The sequence below is a fragment of the Microtus pennsylvanicus genome, chromosome 12, assembly GCF_037038515.1.
Source record: "Microtus pennsylvanicus isolate mMicPen1 chromosome 12, mMicPen1.hap1, whole genome shotgun sequence".
Lineage (NCBI taxonomy): Eukaryota > Metazoa > Chordata > Mammalia > Rodentia > Cricetidae > Microtus > Microtus pennsylvanicus.
This window is the reverse complement of record NC_134590.1, coordinates 12,129,625-12,150,728: the sequence shown is the minus strand read 5'-3', so window position 1 is coordinate 12,150,728 and position 21,104 is coordinate 12,129,625. Positions and strand designations below refer to the sequence as shown.

Sequence of the window (21,104 nt, the reverse complement as noted above, 5' to 3'; positions counted from 1 at the left end):
CAGCAGGGTGCCTTGTATGTGCCAGACAGTTTCAGGGTAAGAGGGTCAGGCTGGGATGAGAGCAGTGCATCCTGGGTAGTGCCTGTTGTGGTGTGACCACATCCAGTCTCGGTTGCCTTCTTTGTCTATCACAGGGTTACTTTAACTAGTGAAGATGCTAAGTATCCACATTGGCTCAGTAAATAGCTTTAGAACCTTTCTTCACTGTCAAGCGAAGGAACCGATGAGGAGGAGACCCAGTCAGCAGGAAGGACACAGAAAGGATTACTCCACACAAGATCTGACATCATTCCCAAGGGTTCACTCACTCCGTCCATCTCAGCACAGACTCCTTCCTGTCCACAGTGCCTGGACTCTGGACTCTGACCCACAACTGCAATGTGATGTGCGTCCTCCGTACTCATCCCCTATTGTTCAAAACAGACAAAGCTGAGTGTGGTGGTGCACACCTGCAATCCCACCACTGTGGAGCCGAGGCAGGAAGAGTGAGGAAAGGTGAAGCCTGTAATGGGCTACACACGATGACCTCACCTGAAGAAGCCACCTGAATGTCATGGGGAATTGATGCAGGCTCAGCACAGAGCTCTCACTCCTGGGAACTGTAAATGTGAGCCCTTTCCCTAAAATACCTTTTCTCTTTCCTTTCCCATCAATTCCCCTCACTTTGCACACTTGCTGAGAAGGAGATCAGAACCCACTCTCACTAGCTCGGTCCACAGCTGGCTTCCGACTATGGCATTCCTCCTAGACTCCACCAGCTGACCTTGAGCTCTACTTCTTCACATTGTTGTATGATCTCTCACTCAGCATGAGCAGACAGTAAACCATCCCCCATTTTCTCATGTGTCCAGCACTGCTAATCAACCAGTGGCTACAGAGAGTGGGTGCCTTAAGGAACAAGGCTTCTCTTCCGCAGAGAAAACTGTCCATCCTCCTGAATCAGAGCAGCTGGTCCATGTGACCCTTGAGGAAGTAGACATCAAGCTGCAGCTTCTGGAGTGAGTCCACATTGAGTGACTTCAAGGTGAACTGAATGACAACCTTGTTGCTTCTGCTTTGGAGAGTTAAACATGCCAGTCTGTGATGGCCCAAAAATGCGAGCCTATTCTACTCTGCTTGAACAGCAGAAAGTTTGAGGTTGCTCAAAGTTGTGACAACTGTGACTACACACCCTGACCTAGGGTTTGATTACTTGGTGTTTGGGACATTAAATGACCCATAGAGTTGTATCTTCTCCACCCTGTCCAAAGGTCAGAGAATTAAAGCAGACTTCTGCTCCGTTTTTTGAATTAGGAGGTATGGACTAGGAAGTGGCTGCCTTCAGAATACTTAATCTAGGGTGGGTTCACTCACTACCTAAACAACAGAATGCTTTTCTCAAGAATTAATGGCTTGATGTCTCAAAGTATTGAAGCAAGTAATTGTTCTGGTTATCCTTTGTACCATGATAGAGCAATCTTTTGTCTTCTTCCTCCTGTAGTACTGGAGTATAAAATTGTATGAAAAGTTAAAGACAGGTGGATATAGTACTTAGAAGTCAGAATTCAGCACTCAGGATTGACTGAATTGCCCTCCTGGTACTCCTATGTTTCTGTGTTTATTTCTTATCTCTGTCCCTCCTACCTAACATTTCTAGTCCTCACACCTGTATTCTGGTACGTAAGGACCTGATGTGGCTAGGACCAAGGCAGAAGTCACCTGCAATGGTGTCCCCTGTCATAAGGCAGCCTAACGTGGCTTGTGTTGGAGAGAAAGATCTGTCACAGATGGCTCATGCAGCTGAGGTAGGGGTAAAAGTTAAGAAGGGAGGTAGAATTGTAGGTAGAATGCTCACACAGGTACTGCATGTATTCCAGGCCCAATATTACTAAGGTTCTCCTGTAGTTGTGAAAATACAGAGCTCAGACTCAGTCTTCCTAGAGCAGAGGTACACCAGAGCTTCCAAGACATCTGTTCCTGAGAGAGGCAGGAGAGCAGCCCATCCAGGGGTCTTTCCTTAAGTTCCTGGTTTATCACATCCTGGAAGGGTTGCTTCACTCTCATCCCAGTGACCCACCACTGCTTGATTCTCTCTTGCAGCCCGTGAGAACCAGCCACCTGCCATGACTTGAAGTTCTTACACATAGTTCATGTACCAGTTGTAATGGTTTGTCCTGTCCCCTTAAGAGTCAAGCCCCACCCCACTTACCACCCATTCTCTCACTTCCCCAAGCAGATCTTATTTCTAGTTCCCTTCCATCTCTCTCCCTAAGAGGCAGCCCACTGCAACCACTCTGGGAACTGTGCTGTTTTACTTTTACCATAACATCAGTACTTCCAATTTCAACCTCTTGTTTGGAAAACAGCCAAAGGTCTTGGCTTCCAGTTCAGGAGCCAGCATGGAAACTCTACCTGTCTTCCAGCATGGAAGTCAGTCACTCTGTTCTCCATGGCTTACGTGCTCCCAAGACCATGTCTTTGAGTCTAGCCTGGAACACAATTAGTACATATGGGAGCAGGGATGGTTTCCTTCAGCCGTTGCAATATCTGCCTCGAGTCCAGCACATGATGGCTCTCAAGATGGTTCAACAAGGGCAAAGCTTCTCAGTTTTCCATGCTGGTGCTAGCAGCAGTCTCTGGTCTACCCTTTGAATCAAGTTCTTCTTGACTCAAACTCCCCTTGCTATGACATCTTTGGGCCTCCCTTGTTTGGGTCTTACCTTCATTGAGACCTTATCTGGGTGTCTCTCACATAGGGCATGTCATTTCCATTTAGAACAATTTTGAATGTCTTCATGCATTACCTTCCTCTGTATCAGAGTTCCCAGAGGAAAATATGAGAAGGATTGGTCCTGCATTATGGTCCAGAACTAAGTGTGTCTTCAGGTTAAGGCCTGTTTGAACAGCAGTGGGAAGAAACTAAGGGCAGAGCCCCCATATCCAAGAGGTCAAATGTCTGATTCCTAGGCAGACTATCCCCTGCCATGTCTTGGAATGTGGGTGGGGGTCTGACACATGTCTTAATATAACTTCCAGAAGAAACAGATGCTGGAGAAATATCTTGGTAAAAAATGACCTGTCATGTCAATGCTTAGAGACCCTTTACTGTCATCACAGGAACTAAGTCAGGGCCTTTGTATGTGTATGGAGGTCAGAGAACAATCAGTAGAAGTCTGTTTTCTGCTTACACCATGTGGGCTCTTGGCATAAAACTCAAGGCTTCAAGCTGGGAGGCAAAGGCATTTTCTTGCCAAGCTACCTTGCAGAACCCTTACACTTTTTTTTTTTTGGTTTTTCGAGACAGGGTTTCTCTGTGGTTTTGGAGCCTGTCCTGGAACTAGCTCTTGTAGACCAGGCTGGTCTCGAACTCACAGAGATCCGCCTGCCTCTGCCTCCCAAGTGCTGGGATTAAAGGTGTGCGCCACCACCACCCGGCCTTACACTTATTTTTAAAAATGAGAAATAAGACAGGAAGAAGGATGCTCATGAAATTGCTGGTGTGGGAGGTGGAACTGAGAAGCACAGGGTCCAGGTGGGCTGGCTATACTGAAAGGCAGTTAGGGCACAAACCGGATTGTGAGGAGGCTTACAAATTCCCTTAATACTCTGAATTTTGAAATTTTGTTTTGTTCTCTCTGTCCTACTCAAAATCTTTCTAGGTCACCCAGACTAGGATCAAACTCATGGATATCCTCCTGTTTCAGTCTCTACAGATTGGGATAAGAGACATCCACTACCAGCTAAACTGTGAGCTTTTGATTTAAATTTGTGAAAAACCTTTGAGGCAAGCATATACTTTTAGATTGTTTTCATTTTACATCATCTACATTTGTCTCTGTAAGTGTATAGCATATGTGTGTAGTATCCTCAGAGGCCCAACGAGGGTATCAGTCCCCTAGGATTTTGTTGTTGTTGTTTTGCTTTGTTTTGTTTTTCAACACAGGTTTCTCTGTGTAGCTTCGGAATCAGTCACGAAACTAGCTCTATCGACCAGTTTGGCTTAAACTCAAGGATATCCACCTGCCTCTGCCTTCCAAGTGCTGAGATTAAAGGCATGTGATTAAAGGCATGATATTAAAACCACGTGACCAATTCCATAGTCTTATCTGTGGCTGTGGGCCACCTGGAATGGGTGCTGGGAACATAACCTGGGTCCTCTATTACGAAAGATAATCCCCGAGTGCTGGAATTAAAGGCAGGTGCCACCACCTTTTTTTTTTTTTGATTTTTCAAGACAGGGTTTCTCCGTAGCTTTTGGTTCCTGTCCTGGAACTAGCTCTTGTAGACCAGGCTGGCCTTGAACTCACAGAGATCCACCTGCCTCTGCCTCCCGAGTGCTGGGATTAAAGGCGTGTGCCACCACCACCCGGCAAGAAGAACTTTTCCAAAGCATCATAACCTTAGATCCAAATTTTGAAGTCAAGGTATTTTCAAAACATCTATCTTGGATTAGTTCAGCAGCATTTATAAACTAAAGTCTTTTAGCAGCTGTTGCTCCTTCCTCAGCATTCAAACAATTCAAAAAGAGCATAATAGCATACAGTATCAAGATTCTCTGTGTATTTTCCATCTTTGTGTGGCTTTATTTTAACCTCTATTTTGTTTATTTTTACTTTTATTTTTTGAGACAGGCTCTCTGTATATCTTTGTCCTGGAATAACTCTGTAGACCAGGCTGTCTTTGAACTCACAGAGATTCGTCTATCTCTGCCTCCCAGGCATTGGGACACAGCAAAGTTGTGTCCTGCTACACCTTGAAGTCACAGAGGTCAATCTACCTCTGCCTCCCAAGTTTTGGGATTAAAGATGTGTACTACCACACCCAACTACTCCCCTTTTTCTTGTTTAATTTTAAGAACTTTAACCTTTAGCCTGCATATATTTTTAACACACTGTAAATCATTTAGAGGTTTTCTTTGTTTTTTAATCTCTCTTTACTGTATCTCTCTCTCTTTTTATGACCACTTGAGCCTTTAAATTACTGAGCAATTTGGATAGGATTAAAACCATGGCTTTGCCGGCTAGATCCAGGCCATTTCTTAGCTTTCCAACCTCATGGCGGAGGTACTGGCTGTAGCCATTTTTATTGCCACAACTCTATGGTGTTTCAAGGTCCTTGCCAGCTAGCAAGCTGCAGCATTCTGCTCACACACCACAGTCAGTCGGACTGCCTGCCTGAAAGAGTCAGAGTTTGCTGTGGCAGAATGGCCCAGAAAGCTGGCATTTTAAAACAGAGTAGCTTTTTTCCTGCTATGGCAGAAAACCGAAAAGCATGCGTTCAGCTTTTCATCAACACCATTTAAGTGTTTCGTGGCAGGACCTCTAAAAAGAGCTGGAGGGTTTTGCAGCTAAAGCTGAGTCAGGAAGCCTCTCTTAGATGAGAGCGCTTGTTTGCCTATAGCAAGCAGAGAATACCTGAGAAACTGCTGCTACCAAGAAAACATGCTTTACTCTATTCTTTCCCAAGCTTTCTCGGGCTTTCTGTGTATTCAGTTATCCATGTCTGGGTGCCATTTGTAGTGAGGAACAGAGGGCTGCCTTCCTGCCTCCCGGCTCCCGGCTGCCTGGCTAGCTTATGCCCCAAAATAAGAACACACAAATTGTATTCATTTAAACACTGCCTAACTCTCACATCTTGCTTAACCCATTTCTATTAATGTGTGTAGAACCACAAATGCATAGAGGAGCCAAGTCACATACGCAACTATCTCCATAATTGTTCCCAGTGACTGGCAGGCACCATACACCCACTAATCCTTCAAGTTAAAGAGAAAGATTTCCTCTATTAGCTGACCCTATTAGTTACCTGAGTAACTGTTCCATGTGGTCTCTCAGAAAGTAGACCCAATTTATGGATAGCTGCTACAGACAGTTGAAGGTAGAGAACTGAGATTGAACTGGCTGACGCATTTCTCTTCTGTGTCTGCTGTCCTGTTGCCAATTTCCAAGGTTTTCTTGTAGATGTGTGAGGAAGAGTTTGTGAAGACTTCTCATCTGGCCAAAACAGGGAGCTGTGTGGAAATAATCCCACCTCCAGTTCAGTTCCAGCTCCTCAATGTGCCATGGCTGGAAAACATTCAAGGTCTTTTTTATAGAGCATACAGGCAGAGCACAGATCTTCATCTTCATATAGCAAAGCTGTAGGAAGCCTTTTCTCTGCTGGGCCCACCACAGGAAGCATGCTTGTTCTTCCTCCAGATGGGGCCTGAGGCAGAGGTTAGCTATGACCTTCAGAAGCCTCCTCAGTGCCTGTCTGGGAAGGACCTTTACTACTTGCTCCCCATCTACAGTCTCTGCTGAGCAGTTCCCTTCCTCTGTTCTGGTTTGTATTCTCCAGAAGTCATGGCACACATGCCTCAGGTCGAGCACCTGATGTTTCTCCTTCCTGTAGATAAAACCTGTGAAGTGTAAGCAGACATGACAGTCCAACACGGAGCCAACTTTCACTATACATTTCTAATGTCAGCTCTTCCCTCCTGGCAAGGTGTGTGTCTCTTGAGCACCGAGTGCCCAGTGTAGGAATTCACGTGTGCTATGGACATTTTCCCTGAGCTGCATATGCAGACCTGACTACTTTCCTTCCATTAAGATACTTCATATCCACTGAGTCCCATGGTTAGTGTTTGTGGGATGCCAGGGAGAGACACATTCCACATTGGCTAAATCTACTCTAAGCTCTATTCCATATTCAACTGTCTTTACTATAAGCAAACCATAGCTTTCAAGACCCCTGAATCCCTGCATGATGATCCCAGCAGCCTCTGACCCACTTACAAGGCTGTTCTCCCAACCCTGCAGTCTCCAGTGTGCTCCATGTGCTCCAGGCTAGCAGACTTGGTTACTGCTCACCTGGGATGAAGCCTTCTGGCCAACTGCATATCTATGCCATCTAGCACTGTCTGTAAGATTTCCTCATTGGGAGTCTTCATCAGTGTGCCCACAGGGAGGCAGGGGAAAGGCCAGGTTTCCACCATTGCCTTCACAATCCTAGGGCATCTGTCCTTGAAGAGGCCTGGGAAGAGCTCCGTGAGCAGTTCCAGACAGAGATGGCTGAGGCCTCATTCCTCAGCAGAGCATGCCTTGCCAGCTGCGTGAGTGTGGTTGGGTCTGAACAGTCATCATGAAGGGTTTTCAGGCAGAAGACTCCTGAGCAAGCATTCAGGGAAAAATGTATTTAAGATAAAGGGTAGAAATCTCCCTCACCCAGCGTAGTAACCTGTAGTGCGAATTCTATTTGGTCTTAATAAGAAAATTCAAGAGTCAGATAATGGGTAAATGTGGAAAGATCAGATAAGAAAAGAGCCAAGCATCTAGTTCTTACCTCCATCTCAGACCGAAATTCTCAGACTGAAAGGGCAATCCTCAGATCGAATATACTGAATGATGGATTCCCCCACATTGTATTCCTCTCTGCCCAGCAGGATCACTTTCTGTTTCTACTGGCTTGGTGCTGAGATTAAAGGTGTGAGCCACCACCAGCCGGATCAAGGAGCCTCGAGTGACCTTGAACTCCTGATCTCCTTAGCACTGGGATTAAAGGTGCTACCCCTGCTACCAATGAAATCATTGCCAACAGTGTGTAGGATTAAAAAGCTAGAGATTGAACCAGCCAATCAAACTGCAGCTTGGGTTGGAAGGTGGGACTGCAATAGGGTGGGGAAGGTGAGCAGAAAGGTATATAAAGAGTTCAGGAGGCCACTGCAGACACTCAGAGACCCGAGCCTGGAGGAACTGCCTGGCTTATCTGGGATAGGGAGACCTCCTGTTGTCAGTGCTCAGAACTGGTGAGTAATTGTCCTCCCTTGTGTCTTACAGTTTGATATAGGGACCTTCAGACCCAAGAAGGGACAGAACATTTTGATTTCTGTCTCTTCAGATGAATACATTGGAGCCAGTGGGTTCGATTCTAGATGAAGTTTTACCTTCATTTCAGATGTCAATCTATGATATCTTGTTGGTTTCATTATGGTTGATATTGTTTTGAGACAAGGGTTTCCAACTTTCTTCAAGCTCTCCTAGAACTGGGTCTGTAGTTCTGGCTAGGCTGGAAATCAAGATCATCCTGACTCACTCTCTCATACTGATACATTCAAATGAGTTTTTTCAAATTTTGTGGAACAAGGGCTCACGTAGACTTGTAGACCACATGTCCTTGACTCCTTGGCTGTTCCTCTGCCTAAACCTTCTTTCTGGGGAGGTGTATCTGTTAGGGTCTGAGTGAGACCCCCAAAGAAGACCAATAGCCATGTATGCAATAATAAGAATAATTATTATTATTGATTCCAATGTTGGGGTGGCAGTTAGTGAACCCCGAGGAGGGTCACAGGTCCTTTTTTTTTTTTTGAATTTCGAGACAGGGTTTCTCCGTAGCTTTTGGTTCCTGTCCTGGAACTAGCTCTTGTAGACCAGGCTGGCCTCGAACTCACAGAGATCCGCCTGCCTCTGCCTCCCGAGTGCTGGGATTAAAGGCATGTGCCACCACCGCCCAGCGGTCCTTTTTTAATCAGAGTTAAGAGAATTCCAGAGAGGAGGGACTAATCTGTGGCTAATTGGTGAAGGTGGCTGATTGGTGGAAGGTTCTAGTTGTTAATTACATTCAACAATTTCTGACAAAGTCATTGGTATTGGGTTTCCCAGAGGTGAGGGGTTGATGTTGGCCTGAAGAAAGATCTTCAGAGGATTGTTGTATTCCAGAGACCATTTTGGGAAGAACAGGCTACTTCAATAAATGAAAGCAAACAAAGAGAATTCAAGCTCTTCAGTCCCAGCAGCAAACCTGGACCACCCATTTCAAGGCTCCGAGGCAGCACAGCCCCATCAGAAGGACCCACAGCCATTGACCCAGCTGCAGCAGCAGCAGCACCAGGAGCAAGCACAGCAGCCCAAGGAACCGCCCCCACAGCCTAGTCCTCCAAGACAGGCTAAGCACACCATGGTGGATTATCCCGAGGAAGAGAACCAAGCCAGAGCACCACCACCTAAAATTCCCAGACTTGAGACCACTCCCCTACCATTGCCTCCAGACTGGAAGCCTCCCATTGCTCTGATCTCAAGTGAAGCTGATGCAAGCGGCCCAGTGGAAGCAAGTGACCTCCCCGAAGTCCAGATTCCTCCTCCAGCCAACCAGGCCCCTGTGCACCAACCACCATCATTGGGGCCTCCACCCCCACTGCCCTACAGCTATGTGACTGGGCTATCCAGCAGCAGCTCTTACATGCCTGGAGAGGGCTACCAGAACCTGCAATCCACGACGATGACCAATGGTTCCTCCTACGGTGCCCGGCACCCAGCCTATGGCCCACCTGCTCACCTTCACTACCAGCCCCGTGCCTACTCCCCCAACCCACCTCCACCTCTTGTTCTTCCTCCCCCAGCTTCCTTCCTCCCACCCACCATTCCTCCCCCTATCCCAGGCTACCCTCTCCATCTCCCTCCCAACAACACCAATTTCCCACAGCCACCTCCATGCAGGCCACCCATTCACGTAACCCCTCCTCACCCTCTTCAAGGTTTGGGTTTGCCACCAGTCAGCTACCTACCTCCTGCTATTCCCCTTGAGGGGCAGCGCGCTGTTACCACACTTATCCCCCGACCTGGCATGCCGCCTGTCAGGGGGAGAGGATGGGCAACCTGGATGAGATAACAAGAAGTCCCTTTCCTTTTGTGTTTATTTATTTTAACCCTGGTATACCATTATGACATATTCATTAACAATACGATGTAAAAGACTGGACTTGGAAGGCTCGCTCAGTTCCTGACTAGAGAAGGCTGTCTGAAGATGGAGAGTACCGGAAACATGAACAGGAGGCTCAGCATCCTCTCCTGTGCACGCAGCTGCCTTTCGCTCTCACCTCACTGTACCCGCCATTTGCAACAGGTGTCCTCTCCTTCTGGGAGGGCGAGAGGGAAAAGGTGTCACCTCAGTGTAAAAATAGAGAATGACAATAACGTGTTTTTAGATACGATGAAAGTAAATTCTCTTATATACTAAGTTGTGGTGTCTCCATGAAAAAACAGCATAATAAAAAATGAGTTTTCCAATTGACTTGACGAATCCATTCAGTGGGTAGTAGCAGCAGGGTGCCTTGTATGTGCCAGACAGTTTCAGGGTAAGAGGGTCAGGCTGGGATGAGAGCAGTGCATCCTGGGTAGTGCCTGTTGTGGTGTGACCACATCCAGTCTTGGTTGCCTTCTTTGTCTATCACAGGGTTACTGTAACTAGTGAAGATGCTAAGTATCCACATTGGCTCAGTAAATAGCTTTAGAACCTTTCTTCACTGTCAAGCGAAGGAACCGATGAGGAGGAGACCCAGTCAGCAGGAAGGACACAGAAAGGATTACTCCACACAAGATCTGACATCATTCCCAAGGGTTCACTCACTCCTTCCACCTCAGCACAGACTCCTTCCTGTCCACAGTGCCTGGACTCTGGACTCTGACCCACAACTGCAATGTGATGTGCGTCTTCCGTACTCATCCCCTATTGTTCAAAACAGACAAAGCTGAGAGTGGTGGTGCACACCTGCAATCCCACCACTGTGGAGCTGAGGCAGGAAGAGTGAGGAAAGGTGAAGCCTGTAATGGGCTACACACGATGACCTCACCTGAAGAAGCCACCTGAACGTCATGGGGAATTGATGCAGGCTCAGCACAGAGCTCTCACTCCTGGGAACTGTAAATGTGAGCCCTTTCCCTAAAATACCTTTTCTCTTTCCTTTCCCATCAATTCCCCTCACTTTGCACACTTGCTGAGAAGGAGATCAGAACCCACTCTCACTAGCTCGGTCCACAGCTGGCTTCCGGCTATGGCATTCCTCCTAGACTACCACCAGCTGACCTTGAGCTCTACTTCTTCACATTGTTGTATGATCTCTCACTCAGCATGAGCAGACAGTAAACCATCCCCCATTTTCTCATGTGTCCAGCACTGCTAATCAACTAGTGGCTACAGAGAGTGGGTGCCTTAAGGAACAAGGCTTCTTCCGCAGAGAAAACTGTCCATCCTCCTGAATCAGAGCAGCTGGTCCATGTGACCCTTGAGGAAGTAGACATTATCAAGATGCAGCTTCTGGAGTGAGTCCACATTGAGTGACTTCAAGGTGAACTGAATGACAACTCTGTGGCTTCTGCTTTGGAGAGTTAAACATGCCAGTCTGTGATGGCCCAAAAATGCGAGCCTATTCTACTCTGCTTGAACAGCAGAAAGTTTGAGGTTGCTCAAAGTTGTGACAACTGTGACTACACACCCTGACCTAGGGTTTGATTACTTGGTGTTTGGGACATTAAATGACCCATAGAGTTGTATCTTCTCCACCCTGTCCAAAGGTCAGAGAATTAAAGCAGACTTCTGCTCCTTTTTTTGAATTAGGAGGTATGGACTAGGAAGTGGCTGCCTTCAGAATACTTAATCTAGGGTGGGTTCACTACCTAAACAACAGAATGCTTTTCTCAAGAATTAATGGCTTGATGTCTCAAAGTATTGAAGCAAGTAATTGTTCTGGTTATCCTTTGTACCATGATAGAGCAATCTTTTGTCTTCTTCCTCCTGTAGTATTGGAGTATAAAATTGTATGAAAAGTTAAAGACAGGTGGATATAGTACTTAGAAGTCAGAATTCAGCACTCAGGATTGACTGAATTGCCCTCCTGGTACTCCTATGTTTCTGTGTTTATTTCTTATCTCTGTCCCTCCTACCTAACATTTCTAGTCCTCACACCTGTATTCTGGTACGTAAGGACCTGATGTGGCTAGGACCAAGGCAGAAGTCACCTGCAATGGTGTCCCCTGTCATAAGGCAGCCCAACGTGGCTTGTGTTGGAGAGAAAGATCTGTCACAGATGGCTCATGCAGCTGAGGTAGGGGTAAAAGTCAAGAAGGGAGGTACAATTGTAGGTAGAATGCTCACACAGGTACTGCATGTATTCCAGGCCCAATATTACTAAGGTTCTCCTGTAGTTGTGAAAATACAGAGTCCAGACTCAGTCTTCCTAGAGCAGAGGTACACCAGAGCTTCCAAGACATCTGCTCCTGAGAGAGCAGCCCATCCAAGGGTCTTTCCTTAAGTTCCTGGTTTATCCCATCCTGGAAGGGTTGCTTCACTCTCATCCCAGTGACCCACCACTGCTTGATTCTCTCTTGCAGCCCGTGAGAACCAGCCACCTGCCATGACTTGAAGTTCTTACCCATAGTTCATGTACCAGTTGTAATGGTTTGTCCTGTCCCCTTAAGAGTCAAGCCCCACCCCACTTACCACCCATTCTCTCACTTCCCCAAGCAGATCTTATTTCTAGTTCCCTTCCATCTCTCTCCCTAAGAGGCAACCCACTGCAACCACTCTGGGAACTGTGCTGTTTTACTTTTACCATAACATCAGTACTTCCAATTTCAACCTCTTGTTTGGAAAACAGCCAAAGGTCTTGGCTTCCAGTTCAGGAGCCAGCATGGAAACTCTACCTGTCTTCCAGCATGGAAGTCAGTCACTCTGTTCTCCATGGCTTACGTGCTCCCAAGACCATGTCTTTGAGTCTAGCCTGGAACACAATTAGTACATATGGGAGCAGGGATGGTTTCCTTCAGCCGTTGCAATATCTGCCTCGAGTCCAGCACATGATGGCTCTCAAGATGGTTCAACAAGGGCAAAGCTTCTCAGTTTTCCATGCTGGTGCTAGCAGCAGTCTCTGGTCTACCCTTTGAATCAAGTTCTTCTTGACTCAAACTCCCCTTGCTATGACATCTTTGGGCCTCCCTTTTTTGGGTCTTACCTTCATTGAGACCTTATCTGGGTGTCTCTCACATAGGGCATGTCATTTCCATTTAGAACAATTTTGAATGTCTTCATGCATTACCTTCCTCTGTATCAGAGTTCCCAGAGGAAAATATGAGAAGGATTGGTCCTGCATTATGGTCCAGAACTAAGTGTGTCTTCAGGTTAAGGCCTGTTTGAACAGCAGTGGGAAGAAACTAAGGGCAGAGCCCCCATATCCAAGAGGTCAAATGTCTGATTCCTAGGCAGACTGTCCCCTGCCATGTCTTGGAATGTGGGTGGGGGTCTGACACACGTCTTAATATAACTTCCAGAAGAAACAGATGCTGGAGAAATATCTTGGTAAAAAAATGACCTGTCATGTCAATGCTTAGAGACCCTTTACTGTCATCACAGGAACTAAGTCAGGGCCTTTGTATGTGTATGGAGGTCAGAGAACAATCAGTAGAAGTCTGTTTTCTGCTTACACCATGTGGGCTCTTGGCATAAAACTCAAGGCTTCAAGCTGGGAGGCAAAGGCATTTTCTTGCCAAGCTACCTTGCAGAACCCTTACACTTTTTTTTTTTTTTGGTTTTTCGAGACAGGGTTTCTCTGTGGTTTTGGAGCCTGTCCTGGAACTAGCTCTTGTAGACCAGGCTGGTCTCGAACTCACAGAGATCCGCCTGCCTCTGCCTCCCAAGTGCTGGGATTAAAGGTGTGCGCCACCACCACCCGGCCTTACACTTATTTTTAAAAATGAGAAACAAGACAGAAAGAAGGATGCTCATGAAATTGCTGGCGTGGGAGGTGGAACTGAGAAGCACAGGGTCCAGGTGGGCTGGCTATACTGAAAAGCAGTTAGGGCACAAACTGGATTGTGAGTAGGCTTACAAATTCCCTTAATACTCTGAATTTTGAAATTTTGTTTTGTTCTCTCTGTCCTACTCAAAATCTTTCTAGGTCACCCAGACTAGGATCAAACTCATGGATACCCTCCTGTTTCAGTCTCTACAGATTGGGATAAGAGACATCCACTACCAGCTAAACTGTGAGCTTTTGATTTAAATTTGTGAAAAACCTTTGAGGCAAGCATATACTTTTAGATTGTTTTCATTTTACATCATCTACATTTGTCTCTGTAAGTGTATAGCATATGTGTGTAGTATCCTCAAAGGCCCAACGAGGGTATCAGTCCCCTAGGATTTTGTTGTTGTTTTGCTTTGTTTTGTTTTTCAACACAGGTTTCTCTGTGTAGCTTCGGAATCAGTCACAAAACTAGCTCTATCGACCAGTTTGGCTTAAACTCACGGATATCCACCTGCCTCTGCCTTCCAAGTGCTGAGATTAAAGGCATGTGATTAAAGGCATGATATTAAAACCACGTGACCAGTTCCATAGTCTTATCTGTGGCTGTGGGCCACCTGGAATGGGTACTGGGAACATAACCTGGGCCCTCTATTACGAAAGATAATCCCTGAGTGCTGGAATTAAAGGCAGGTGCCACCACCTTTTTTTTTTTTTTGATTTTTCAAGACAGGGTTTCTCCGTAGCTTTTGGTTCCTGTCCTGGAACTAGCTCTTGTAGACCAGGCTGGCCTTGAACTCACAGAGATCCACCTGCCTCTGCCTCCTGAGTGCTGGGATTAAAGGCGTGTGCCACCACCGCCCGGCAAGAAGAACTTTTCCAAAGCATCATAACCTTAGATCCAAATTTTGAAGTCAAGGTATTTTCAAAATATCTATCTTGGATTAGTTCAGCAGCATTTATAAACTAAAGTCTTTTAGCAGCTGTTGCTCCTTCCTCAGCATTCAAACAATTCAAAAAGAGTATAATAGCATACAGTATCAAGATTCTCTGTGTATTTTCCATCTTTGTGTGGCTTTATTTTAACCTCTATTTCGTTTATTTTTACTTTTATTTTTTGAGACAGGCTCTCTGTATATCTTTGTCCTGGAATAACTCTGTAGACCAGGCTGTCTTTGAACTCACAGAGATTCGTCTATCTCTGCCTCCCAGGCATTGGGACACAGCAAAGGTGTGTCCTGCCACACCTTAAAGTCACAGAGGTCAATCTACCTCTGCCTCCCAAGTTTTGGGATTAAAGATGTATACTACCACACCCAACTACTCCCCTTTTTCTTGTTTAATTTTAAGAACTTTAACCTTTAGCCTGCATATATTTTTAACACACTGTAAATCATTTAGAGGTTTTCTTTGTTTTTTAATATCTCTTTACTTTATCTCCCTCTCTTTTTCTGACCACTTGAGCCTTTAAATTACTGAGCAATTTGGATAGGATTAAAACCATGGCTTTGCCGGCTAGATCCAGGCCATTTCTTAGCTTTCCAGCCTCATGGCGGAGGTACTGGCTGTAGCCATTTTTATTGCCACAACTCTATGGTGTTTCAAGGTCCTTGCCAGCTAGCAAGCTGCAGCATTCTGCTCACACACCACAGTCAGTCGGACTGCCTGCCTGAAAGAGTCAGAGTTTGCTGTGGCAGAATGGCCCAGAAAGCTGGCATTTTAAAACAGAGTAGCTTTTTTCCTGCTATGGCAGAAAACTGAAAAGCATGCATTCAGCTTTTCATCAACACCATTTAAGTGTTTCGTGGCAGGACCTCTAAAAAGAGCTGGAGGGTTTTGCAGCTAAAGCTGAGTCAGGAAGCCTCTCTTAGATGAGAGCGCTTGTTTGCCTCTAGCAAGCAGAGAAGACCTGAGAAACTGCTGCGACCAAGAAAACATGCTTTACTCTATTCTTTCCCAAGCTTTCTCGGGCTTTCTGTGGATTCAGTTATCCATGCTGGGTGCCATTTGTAGTGAGGAACAGAGGGCTGCCTTCCTGCCTCCCGGCTCCCGGCTGCCTGGCTAGCTTATGCCCCAAAATAAGAACACACAAATTGTATTCATTTAAACACTGCCTAACTCTCACATCTTGCTTAACCCATTTCTATTAATGTGTGTAGAACCACAAATGCATAGAGGAGCCAAGTCACATACCCAACTATCTCCATAATTGTTCCCAGTGACTGGCAGGTACCATACACCCACTAATCCTTCAAGTTAAAGAGAAAGATTTCCTCTATTAGCTGACCCTATTAGTTACCTGAGTAACTGTTCCATGTGGTCTCTCAGAAAGTAGACCCAATTTATGGATAGATGCTACAGACAGTTGAAGGTAGAGAACTGAGATTGAACTGGCTGACGCATTTCTCTTCTGTGTCTGCTGTACTGTTGCCAATTTCCAAGGTTTTCTTGTAGATGTGTGAGGGAGAGTTTGTGAAGACTTCTCATCTGGCCAAAACAGGGAGCTGTGTGGAAATAATCCCACCTCCAGTTCAGTTCCAGCTCCTCAATGTGCCATGCCTGGAAAACATTCAAGGTCTTTTTTATAGAGCATACAGGCAGAGCACAGATCTTCATCTTCATATAGCAAAGCTGTAGGAAGCCTTTTCTCTGCTGGGCCCACTGCAGGAAGCATGCTTGTTCTTCCTCCAGATGGGGCCTGAGGCAGAGGTCAGCTATGACCTTCAGAAGCCTCCTCAGTGCCTGTCTGGGAAGGACCTTTACTACTTGCTCCCCATCTACAGTCTCTGCTGAGCAGTTCCCTTCCTCTGTTCTGGTTTGTATTCTCCAGAAGTCATGGCACACATGCCTCAGGTCGAGCACCTGATGTTTCTCCTTCCTGTGAAGTGTAAGCAGACATGACAGTCCAACACGGAGCCAACTATCACTATACATTTCTAATGTCAGCTCTTCCCTCCTGGCAAGGTGTGTGTCTCTTGAGCACCGAGTGCCCAGTGTAGGAATTCACGTGTGCTATGGACATTTTCCCTGAGCTGCATATGCAGACCTGACTACTTTCCTTCCATTAAGATACTTCATATCCACTGAGTCCCATGATTAGTGTTTGTGGGATACCAGGGAGAGACACATTCCACATTGGCTAAATCTACTCTAAGCTCTATTCCATATTCAACTGTCTTTACTATAAGCAAACCATAGCTTTCAAGACCCCTGCATCCCTGCATGATGATCCCAGCAGCCTCTGACCCACTTACAAGGCCGTTCTCCCAACCCTGCGGTCTCCAGTGTGCTCCATGTGCTCCAGGCTAGCAGACTTGGTTACTGCTCACCTGGGATGAAGCCTTCTGGCCAACTGCATGTCTATGCCATCTGGCACTGTCTGTAAGATTTCCTCATTGGGAGTCTTCATCAGTGTGCCCACAGGGAGGCAGGGGAAAGGCCAGGTTTCCACCATTGCCTTCACAATCCTAGGGCATCTGTCCTTGAAGAGGCCTGGGAAGAGCTCCGTGAGCAGTTCCAGACAGAGATGGCTGAGGCCTCATTCCTCAGCAGAGCATGCCTTGCCAGCTGCGTGAGTGTGGTTGGGTCTGAACAAGTCATCATGAAGGGTTTTCAGGCAGAAGACTCCTGAGCAAGCATTCAGGGAAAAATGTATTTAAGATAAAGGGTAGAAATCTCCCTCACCCAGCGTAGTAACCTGTAGTGCGAATTCTATTTGGTCTTAATAAGAAAATTCAAGAGTCAGATAATGGGTAAATGTGGAAAGATCAGATAAGAAAAGAGCCAAGCATCTAGTTCTTTTTTTTTTTTTTTTTTTTTTTTTTTTTTTGGTTTTTCGAGACAGGGTTTCTCTGTGGCTTTGGAGCCTGTCCTGGAACTAGCTCTGTAGACCAGGCTGGTCTGGAACTCACAGAGATCCGCCTGCCTCTGCCTCCCGAGTGCTGGGATTAAAGGCGTGCGCCACCATCGCCCGGCTAAGCATCTAGTTCTTACCTCCACCTCAGACCGAAATTCTCAGACTGAAAGGGCAATCCTCAGATCGAATATACTGAATGATGGATTCCCCCACATTGTATTCCTCTCTGCCCAGCAGGATCACTTTCTGTTTCTACTGGCTTGGTGCTGAGATTAAAGGTGTGAGCCACCACCAGCCGGATCAAGGAGCCTCGAGTGACCTTGAACTCCTGATCTCCTTAGCACTGGGATTAAAGGTGCTACCCCTGCTATCAATGAAATCATTGCCAACAGTGTGTAGGATTAAAAAGCTAGAGATTGAACCAGCCAATCAAACTGCAGCTTGGGTTGGAAGGTGGGACTGCAATAGGGTGGGGAAGGTGAGCAGAAAGGTATATAAAGAGTTCAGGAGGCCACTGCAGACACTCAGAGACCCGAGCCTGGAGGAACTGCCTGGCTTATCTGGGATAGGGAGACCTCCTGTTGTCAGTGCTCAGAACTGGTGAGTAATTGTCCTCCCTTGTGTCTTACAGTTTGATATAGGGACCTTCAGACCCAAGAAGGGACAGAACATTTTGATTTCTGTCTCTTCAGATGAATACATTGGAGCCAGTGGGTTCGATTCTAGATGAAGTTTTACCTTCATTTCAGATGTCAATCTATGATATCTTGTTGGTTTCATTATGGTTGATATTGTTTTGAGACAAGGGCTTCCAACTTTCTTCAAGCTCTCCTAGAACTGGGTCTGTAGTTCTGGCTAGGCTGGAAATCAAGATCATCCTGACTCACTCTCTCATACTGATACATTCAAATGAGTTTTTTCAAATTTTGTGGAACAAGGGCTCACGTAGACTTGTAGACCACATGTCCTTGACTCCTTGGCTGTTCCTCTGCCTAAACCTTCTTTCTGGGGAGGTGTATCTGTTAGGGTCTGAGTGAGGCCCCCAAAGAAGACCAATAGCCATGTATGCAATAATAATAATAATTATTATTATTGATTCCAATGTTGGGGTGGCAGTTAGTGAACCCCAAGGAGGGTCACAGGTCCTTTTTTTTTTTTTTTGAATTTCGAGACAGGGTTTCTCCGTAGCTTTTGGTTCCTGTCCTGGAACTAGCTCTTGTAGACCAGGCTGGCCTCGAACTCACAGAGATCCGCCTGCCTCTGCCTCCCGAGTGCTGGGATTAAAGGCATGTGCCACCACCGCCCAGCGGTCCTTTTAATCAGAGTTAAGAGAATTCCAGAGAGGAGGGACTAATCTGTGGCTAATTGGTGAAGGTGGCTGATTGGTGGAAGGTTCTAGTTGTTAATTACATTCAACAATTTCTGACAAAGTCATTGGTATTGGGTTTCCCAGAGGTGAGGGGTTGATGTTGGCCTGAAGAAAGATCTTCAGAGGATTGTTGTATTCCAGAGACCATTTTGGGAAGAACAGGCTACTTCAATAAATGAAAGCAAACAAAGAGAATTCAAGCTCTTCAGTCCCAGCAGCAAACCTGGACCACCCATTTCAAGGCTCCGAGGCAGCACAGCCCCAGCAGAAGGACCCACAGCCATTGACCCAGCTGCAGCAGCAGCAGCACCAGGAGCAAGCACAGCAGCCCAAGGAACCGCCCCCACAGCCTAGTCCTCCAAGACAGGCTAAGCACACCATGGTGGATTATCCCGAGGAAGAGAACCAAGCCAGAGCACCACCACCTAAAATTCCCAGACTTGAGACCACTCCCCTACCATTGCCTCCAGACTGGAAGCCTCCCATTGCTCTGATCTCAAGTGAAGCTGATGCAAGCGGCCCAGTGGAAGCAAGTGACCTCCCCGAAGTCCAGATTCCTCCTCCAGCCAACCAGGCCCCTGTGCACCAACCACCATCATTGGGGCCTCCACCCCCACTGCCCTACAGCTATGTGACTGGGCTATCCAGCAGCAGCTCTTACATGCCTGGAGAGGGCTACCAGAACCTGCAATCCATGACGATGACCAATGGTTCCTCCTATGGTGCCCGGCACCCAGCCTATGGCCCACCTTCTCACCTTCACTACCAGCCCCGTGCCTACTCCCCCAACCCACCTCCACTTCCTGTTTTTCCTCCCCCAGCTTCCTTCCTCCCACCCACCATTCCTCCCCCTATCCCAGGCTACCATCTCCATCTCCCTCCCAACAACACCAATTTCCCACAGCCACCTCCATGCAGGCCACCCATTCACGTAACCCCTCCTCACCCTCTTCAAGGTTTGGGTTTGCAACCAGTCAGCTACCTATCTCCTGCTATTCCCCCTGAGGGGCAGCGCGCTGTTACCACACTTATCCCCCGACCTGGCATGCCGCCTGTCAGGGGGAGAGGATGGGCAACCTGGATGAGATAACAAGAAGTCCCTTTCCTTTTGTGTTTATTTATTTTAACCCTGGTATACCATTATGACATATTCATTAACAATATGATGTAAAAGACTGGACTTGGAAGGCTCGCTCAGTTCCTGACTTTGAGAAGGCTGTCTGAAGATGGAGAGTATTGGAAACATGAACAGGAGGCTCAGCATCCTCTCCTGTGCACGCAGCTGCCTTTCGCTCTCACCTCACTGTACCCGCCATTTGCAACAGGTGTCCTCTCCTTCTGGGAGGGCGAGAGGGAAAAGGTGTCACCTCAGTGTAAAAATAGAGAATGACAATAACGTGTTTTTAGATACTATGAAAATAAATTCATTTATATGCTAAGCAGTTGTGTCTACTGCACGTACTGGCTTTGTGGGAGCCTAGGCAGTTTGGATGCTCACCTTACTAGACCTGGATGGAGGTGGGTGGTCCTTGGACTTCCCACAGGGCAGGGAACCCTGATTACTCTTCAGGCTGATGAGGGAGGGAGACTTGATTGGGGGAGGGGGAGGGAAATGGGAGGCGGTGGCGGGGAGGAGGCAGAAATCTTTAATTAAGAAAGAAAGAAAAGTCACTAACAGAAGGCCCCCAGCCTTGAGTATTTCTATAAAACGCTTGTTATTACTAAAATTGTTTTGAATAAAGTTCTACATCAGAACACTAAAAAAAAAAGTAATAAAAAAATGAGTATTCAGTTCGACTTGAAGAGTCCATTGAGTGAGTAGTAGCAGCAGGGTGCCTTGTATGTGCCAGACAATTTCAGGGTAAGAGGGTCGGTCTGGGATGAGAGCAGTGCATCCTGGGTAGGGTCTGTTGTGGTGTGACCACATCCAGTCTCGGTTGCCTTCTGTGTCCTGCACCGGATTACCTCTATTAGAGAAGACGGTAAGTAGCCACATTGGCTCAGTAAGTAGCTTCAGAATGAGTGACTTTCCCTCTTGAAATCAGGGCCTATTTTTCCTGGGAACTCAACTTTTGGTAGCTGTGTTTGGCTGTTTATTTGTCCTTCCATTCAGTGCTTCTCTCTGTGACCCTAGTAGGTGAGGCGGCTCCATTTAGCTCAGAACTCCGCATCCTCTATAGTCTTGAGGGGCAGCCTTGCTGGATGGCTGTCTCCTTTCCTCCAGGGAGAAAGAGGTGTGTACTGGGAAAGTAATATTGTTCACGTCTCTTTGAAGAGGCTTCTACATGGAGATGCATTTTTAATCGTCTCAAGACATTTGAAAAAAGCTCAGAAGTAGTTTCGGGATTGTCTTA

At 46.6% G+C, this 21,104-nt stretch overlaps 1 protein-coding gene and 1 pseudogene across 1 annotated transcript; both read right to left on the bottom strand.

The window, feature by feature from the left end:
* Nucleotides 1–939: 939 nt before the first annotated feature.
* On the bottom strand, nucleotides 940–8,815 carry LOC142832974 (PRAME family member 25-like; annotated as a pseudogene).
* A 2,174-nt stretch (nucleotides 8,816–10,989) lies between these two features.
* On the bottom strand, nucleotides 10,990–17,125 carry LOC142832973 (PRAME family member 3-like). The gene is made up of 4 exons (XM_075943869.1): nucleotides 17,085–17,125; nucleotides 16,855–17,001; nucleotides 16,050–16,403; nucleotides 10,990–11,104 (listed from the first exon to the last, which is right to left on the bottom strand). The coding sequence occupies exons 1-4, from the start codon at nucleotides 17,123–17,125 to the stop codon at nucleotides 10,990–10,992; spliced, it is 657 nt and encodes a 218-aa protein (XP_075799984.1).
* Nucleotides 17,126–21,104: the final 3,979 nt, after the last annotated feature.

Bases quoted from the DNA above. Each gene is read 5' to 3' on its own strand.
- LOC142832973 (XM_075943869.1), bottom strand. From the start codon at position 17,125: ATGACTTGTTCAGACCCAACCACACTCACGCAGCTGGCAAG. The intron at 17,002-17,084 runs GCATGCTCTGCT...CTTCAAGGACAG, and splicing joins ACACTCACGCAGCTGGCAAG to ATGCCCTAGGATTGTGAAGG. The intron at 11,105-16,049 runs GTGGGATTATTT...TCTCCAAAGCAG, and splicing joins GAGCTGGAACTGAACTGGAG to AAGCCACAGAGTTGTCATTC.